The sequence below is a fragment of the Palaemon carinicauda genome, chromosome 37 (assembly GCF_036898095.1).
Source record: "Palaemon carinicauda isolate YSFRI2023 chromosome 37, ASM3689809v2, whole genome shotgun sequence".
Classification (NCBI taxonomy): Eukaryota; Metazoa; Arthropoda; class Malacostraca; order Decapoda; family Palaemonidae; genus Palaemon; species Palaemon carinicauda.
Window position 1 is genome coordinate 70071081 of NC_090761.1, and position 7500 is coordinate 70078580.

General features: G+C 37.9%; 1 protein-coding gene across 1 annotated transcript in view; it reads left to right on the plus strand.

Moving 5' to 3' along the window:
* Positions 1 to 7500, plus strand: part of alpha-Catr (alpha-catenin related) — a 403942-nt gene that overhangs the window by 377023 nt on the left and 19419 nt on the right. The window contains 3 exon segments of the mRNA XM_068361396.1: positions 1941 to 2150; positions 4924 to 5118; positions 6580 to 6693. Coding sequence (XP_068217497.1) covers positions 1941 to 2150; positions 4924 to 5118; positions 6580 to 6693 — 519 coding nt within the window.

Sequence of the window (7500 nt, forward strand, 5' to 3'; positions counted from 1 at the left end):
GGGTCTCCTCCTCTTCCTCCACCTTCTTCCTCTTCCTTTTTCTCCACCTTTTCCACCTCCTCTTCCTCATTTTCTTCTTCTCCCTCCTCCTCTTCATCCTCATCGCTTCCTTCTTTCTCCTCCTCATCCTCCTCCACCTTTTTTTTCCTCAACCTTTTTCCTCCTCCTCCTCCCTCCTCCTCCTCCTCCAATTCCTAAGTTGAGTATCCTTGGATCATCTTCTTTTGAGTTCTCGTGTTCGTAAGAGAACACGAGAAGAAATTGAAAATGAATAGGAATAAAGAACGGTAAAGGCTAATAGCTGAAAGGGCATATTGATAAAAGGAAGGAACTGGTAAAATAGAAAAATAATAATGATAATAATTATTATTGTTATTATTATTATTACTACTACTAGCTAAGCAACAACCCTAATTGGAAAAGCTGGATGCTATAATCCCAAGGGCTCCAACGGAGAAAATAGCTCAGTGAGGAAAGGAATTAAGGAAACATAGAATAGTATGCCTGAGTGTATCCTCAAGCAAGAGAACTCGAACCTAAGACAATTAGACACCATTGTATACAGGATATGGCGTTAACCAAGTGTAATCAATTTCCTTACTTGAAGTAAATTCGTTTATTGAGAGTAATTCAGATGTCAATAGATGCAATTGCAATAAATAACATGCATCATCATCATCATCATCATCATCATCTCCTACGCCTATTGACGCAAAGGAACTCTGTTCGATTCCACCAGTCGTCTCTATCTTGAGCTTTTAAATCATTACTTCTCCATTCATCATCTTCTACTTCGCGCTTCATAGTCCTCACTCATGTAGGCCTGGGTCTTCCAACTCTTCTAGTGCCTTTTGGAGCCCATTTGAAAGCTTGGTGAACTAATCTCTCTTGGGGAGTACGAGAAGCCTACCCAAGCCATCTCCATCTACCCCTAACTATGATCTCATCACATATGGCACTCGAGTAATCTCTCTTATTGTTTCATTTCTAATCTGTCAAAAATATAAAATAAACAAAATTCAACTGATTGAAGTTGTGGGTTTATTTTTTAAAAGGAGACTTTTTAATATTTTTTGTATTGCATTGTATTTAGTGTTCTTTTTCACATTTTTTATGGAAGACTTTAATATTTCTTGTAATGTACTGTATTCACAGTTTTACATTCTTCAGTCATACTTCTTCAAAAAAGGAAAATAAACCAAAGTCAACTTTTCAAGTTGTTAGTTTATTATTTAAAAAAGGAGATGGTTTAATAATTCTTATAATGCACTGCTCTCTTCTTTCTTTACATTTTTCAGCCATACCTCTCTAAGTTTAAAAAATGGTTCTTTCCTTAAACTGCCCCCATGATTGGCTTGATTTTTTTTCTTTTTACTTTTTTTTTTTTTACATTTTTTCAACCAGTTTTCCTCAAACTTAGAAATAGTTCTTTCCTTCAACTGCCCCCATGATTGACATTTTTTTTTTTTTACATTTTTTCAACCAGTTTTCTCAAACTTAGAAATAGTTCTTTCCCTTTCCTTCAACTGCCCACATGAATGACTTTTTTTTATTACATTTTTCAACCAAATTTCTTAAACTTAAAAATGGTTCTTTTCTGTAACTGCCCACATGATTTATCTTTTTTTACATTTTCCATTCAAACTTATTAAGGTTTTAGAATTGGTTCTTTTTTCAACTGCCCACATGATTTACCCTTTTTTTACATTTTTCATTCAAACTTATCAAGGTTTTAGAATTGGTTCTTTCTTCAACTGCCCACATGATTTACCTTTTAAATATATTTACCAACCAAACTTCTAAGAGTTTTAGAAATGTTCTTTCCTGCAACTGCCCACATGATATTTTTTTTTCTTTTTAACTAATTTTCTCAAACTGTTAAAAAATGGTTCTTTCCTTCAACTGCACACACAATTAACTGTCCCCCCTCCTCCTTCCAGGTGACCCACAGCCTATCGCGTCTTGAGAGCGTCACCAACTTCACCGAATTCGTGAAAGCCTTCAGTCACTTCGGAGCGGAGATGGTCGAACTGGCTCACCTGACGGGAGACCGCGCGGCCGACATGAAAGACGAGAGACGGCGGGCCCAGATGGCGGCCGCGCGGCAAGTTCTTGACCGCTCGACTATGATGCTACTCACAGCTTCCAAGGTAAGAAGATATACTCTCTCTCTCTCTCTCTCTCTCTCTCTCTCTCTCTCTCTCTCTCTCTCTATAAGACACTTTACGTTCGGAATATCTTTCACCCAAAAGGAAAGATTCTCTCTCTCTCTCTCCTCGCTCTCTCTCTCTCTCTCTCTCTCTCTCTAAAGCACTTTACGTTCGGAATATCTTTCACCCAAAAGGAAAGATTCTCTCTCTCTCTCTCTCTCTCTCTCTCTCTCTCTCTCACTTTACGTTCGGAATATCTTTCACCCAAAAGGAAAGATTCTCTCTCTCTCTCTCTCTCTCTCTCTCTCTCTCTCCCAAGCACTTTACGTTCGGAATATCTTTCACCCTAAAGGAAAGATTCTCTCTCTCTCTCTCTCTCTCTCTCTCTCTCTCTCTAACGCACTTTACGTTCGGAATATCTTTCACCCAAGAGGAAAGATTCTCTCTCTCTCTCTCTCTCTCTCTCTCTCTAAAGCACTTTACGTTCGGAATATCTTTCAACCAAAAGGAAAGATATCTCTCTCTCTCTCTCTCTCTCTCTCTCTCTCTCTCTCTAAAGCACTTTACGTTCGGAATATCTTTCAACCAAAAGGAAAGATCTCTCTCTCTCTCTCCTCTCTCTCTCTCTCTCTCTCTCTCTAAGGCACTTTACGTTTGGAATATCTTTCACCCAAAAGGAAAGATCTCTCTCTCTCTCTCTCTCTCTCTCTCTCTCTCTACGTTCGGAATATCTTTCACCCAAAAGGAAAGATTCTCTCTCTCTCTCTCTCTCCTCTCTCTCTCTCTCTCTATAAGGCACTTTACGTTCGGAATATCTTTCACCGAAAAGGAAAGATCTCTCTCTCTCTCTCTCTCTCTCTCTCTCTCTCTCTCTGTTTAAAGCACTTTACATTCGAAATACCTTTCATCGAAAAGGAATTATTAGTCAGATACAGTTTATCCGATATTAGTACCCTCTCTGGGGTTTAATATTTTTCCTTTAATATACATACAAATATATATATATATATATATATATAGATAGATAGATAGATAGATAGATAGATATAGATATAGATATAGATATAGATATAGATATAGATATATATATATATATATATATATAAATATATATATATATATATATATATGTATGTATATATATACACATATATATAGATATATATATATATATATATATATAATACATTAATACACAGACAAATATGTGTATATATATATATGTATATTTGAGAGAAATTATGTAAGCCATAATATCTAATCCAGTTTCTTAATAAGAAGTGAAAAAAGCCCATTTATTCCAACCTGCTTTTTTTTTCAAAGGTTCCACTTTTTTCATTGGAAGCTTTTCTATAAAAAAAAATATCAGGTTTTAGGTATAAAAAAATGTCTCGGTATAACACATATCCTGCTAATCTAGTCCTTTTTATTGACTATGTATTCCATGAAATTATGCTTATTTTTACGTATGGTACTCAAGGGTCCTTCTCATGATACGAAATTGTAAAGGAAAAAAATTGTATGTATCATTTAAGTAAAATGTTTTCAAAATAACATAAGCAGTATAATAGCATGGGGAATTCAAAACTAAAAGTATTAATGAATGAAAACATTCTCGGTACATGAAAAACATAAGGAAACCCTGTTCCTTTTTAAAACAAAGCTCATATCATTCTCCAATCATGTACCCTCTTCAACAAACAACAACATATGCAGAAGTTTCTAGTCCACTGCAAGGACAAAGGCTTCAGACATGTCCTTGTTCATGTCTGGTGTTTGGCCAGTTTTTAATCACCATACTGGCCAGTGGGAAACTTTTGTCTGATCGCTCACGGCAAACCAACCTAGTATGGGTGTCCCTGACTAGTACAACTTTGCTAATCATGGCGATATCTCCACATATGTACTTATTCCCCACATATCTTCACAGATGTACTCATTTCCCTCGTATCTCCACAGATGTTCTTATTCCCCACGTATCTTCACAGATATACTTATTTCTCACGTATCTCAACAGATCCACTTATTCCCCCATGTATCTTTACAGGTGTACTTATGCCCCACGTATATTCACATATGTACTTATTCCCCACGTATCTCCATAGATGTACTTATTTACCACATGTCTCAACAGATGTACTTATTTCCCACATATCTTCACATATGTACTTATTTCCCACGTATCCCAACAGATCCACTTATTCCCCCATGTATCTTTACAGGTGTACTTATGCCCCACGTATATTCACATATGTACTTATTTCCCGCGTATCTCAACAGATATACATATTCCGCACGTATCTTCATAGATATACTTATTTCTCACATATCTCAACAGATGTACTTATTTTCCACGTATTTCCACTGGTTTACTTATTTCCCACGTATCTTCACACGTGTACTTATTCCCCACGTATCTCCATAGATGTATTTATTTCCCACGTATCTTCACATATGTATTTATTCCCCACGTATCTCCACAGATGTACTTATTCCCCATGTATCTCCACAGATGTACTTATTTCCCACGTATCTTCACATATGTACTTATTTTCCATGTATCTTCACATATGTACTTATTTTCCACGTATCTCAACAGATAAACTTATTCCCCACGTATCTCCACAGATGTACTTATTCCCCACGTATCTCCACAGATGTACTTATTCCCCACATATCTTCACAGATATACTTATTCCCCACATATCTCCACAGATGTACTTATTTTCCACGTATCTCGACACATGTACTTATTCCCCACGTATCTCCACAGGTGTGCTTACGCCACCCCGAGTGCCTGACGTCTCGGGAGAACAGAGACACCGTCTTCTGTCAGATGCGAAGAGCCATGGACCTCATCCACTACGTGGTCAAAGACGGCGTCCTGGATTCCGTCAACGCCCAGGGCGAGCCTAGGGTCAATGGCCAAAGTCCTGCCGAGTCCCCCGGAACCCTTAGGGCGAGACAGGTCGGTATAGATACTCTTGATAAGGCTGGGAAATGTGAAAACTTTATTCTTTTATTTAAGGCTTGTTTTTGGATATTAGTAATCACGCGGTGCTTAACTTATCAGAGAATTGTGATCAATTAAATTGGTAAAACATAATCTCCTTCCAACTTCGTTGGCGGAGGTAATTACCCTGTAAGTGGTTAGTGCCTTCAGTGCACCTGATATTGTATACTCTATGCATTTTCAGCCTTCTATCTTACCTCTGTTTCCTCTTCTTTTCTTCCATCTTGTTATTCAACATCACTTAACTTCTTTCATACTTCTATCTTGCTATTCAGCATCTCTTAACTTCTTACATACTTCCATCTTACTATTCAGCATCTCTTAACTTCTTACATACTTCCATCTTGCTATTCAGCATCTCTTAACTTCTTACATACTTCCATCTTGCTATTCAGCATCTCTTAACTTCTTACATACTTCCATCTTGCTATCCAACATCTCTTTTCAACATCTCTTAACTGCCTACATACTTCCATCTTGCTATTCAGCATCTCATAACTTCTTACATACTTCCATCTTGCTATCCAACATCTCTTTTCAACATCTCTTAACTGCTTACATACTTCCATCTTGCTATTCAGCATCTCATAATTTCTTTCATACTTCTATCTTTCTATCCAACATCTCTTAATTTCTTTCATACTTCCATCTTGCTATTCAACATCCCTTTTCAACATCTCTCAACTTCTTACATACTTCCATCTTGCTATTCAACATCTCTTAACTTCTTACGTACATCCATCTTGCTATTCAACATCCCTTTTCAACATCTCTTAATTTCCTTCATACTTCCACTTTGCTATTCAACATCTCTTAACTTCTTACATACTTCCATCTTGCTATTCAACATCTCTTAATTTCTCTCATACTTCCATCTTGCTATTCAACATCTCTTAACTTCTTACATACTTCCATCTTGCTATTCGACATCTTTTTTCAACATCACACTTTCATCTTGCTATTCAACATCTCTTAACTTCTTACATACTTCCATCTTGCTATTCGACATCTCTTTTCAACATCACACTTCCATCTTGCTATCCAACATCTCTTAACTTCTTACATACTTCCATTTTGCTATTCAACATCTCTTTTCAACATCACACTTCTATCTTGCTATCCAACATCTCTTAACTTCTTACAAACTTCCATCTTGCTATTCAACATCTCTTTTCAACATCACACTTCTATCTTGCTATCCAACATCTCTTTTCAACATCTCTTAACTTCTTACATACTTCCATCTTGCTACCCAACATCAATCAACACCTACTTCATTTGCACAACTATTGATATTTCCACCAGTCAACCCTCGAGGATGAATAGCCCCTCCCGGCCCCAACGCTGTGCTATATGTCCCCCAAATTTTTAAACCAATGTTGAATTATCTTCAGTTAACCATTTCCTTTTTGGCAGGAGGACTGGGATGCTAACCATACGATGTACGGGGCAATACGGCACCTGGAGGATTCAGTGGAGATGACACGCATGACCTTGTGCGGGCCAGCGGTCAGAGATCGACTGTGTCAGGTAAGTCTGTCTCTCTCTCTCTCTCTCTCTCTCTCTCTCTCTCTCTCTCTCTCTCTCTCTCTCTCTCTCTCTCTCTCTCTCTCTCAGATTTACTTAGATATAGAAAAGGTTGTGATTCTCTCTTTCAAATATATCTAATATATTTGTAGTTTTACTGTACAACAGCGTGTACATCTCTCTCTCTCTCTCTCTCTCTCTCTCTCTCTCTCTCTCTCTCTCTCTCTCTCTCTCTCTCATGATGATGATGATGATGATGATTATGATGGTTGTATCCAAGCCAACACTTCTTGTGGCACGGGCCTTTCCCTTGGTCGGCCCGTAGGTAACCTGCAAATTGTAAGGTTGGTTGATCAATTAAAAGGAAATTTGAAAAGTTTTCAGTTGTAGAGATAGTTGTGAACAGGATAAGGATGATGGTGGTAGTAGGAGAGGGCCATCATGTCACGGATAGTGGTAGTTAGAAAAAGGCGGGGTGTAAGGCCTTTGAATAGTAGGAAGGGGTTGCAGGTGGAGTTGTCCAACCCTTTACTCCCTATGGTCTCTGCGGAAAGTTTTTAGTAGTAGAGAGAGTTCAGAAAAATACAGATGAAATGGTTTAATGAGTTTTCTGAGGTCGTTACCTTGGTGGAGGTAGTCTTGTGTGTCTCTATGTTTTCGACAATTTCTCTTCCCAGTGTTGCAGCAGTCTGCCAGGCCTGTGGGTGAGTTGGTGTCTATTTGTAGGTCACCTCTCAGCTGAGTTGTTTCCCTACACTAATAGGTAGTGCGGGAGGGCCTGTCATGGTGTGACATCACAGTGTTCACATG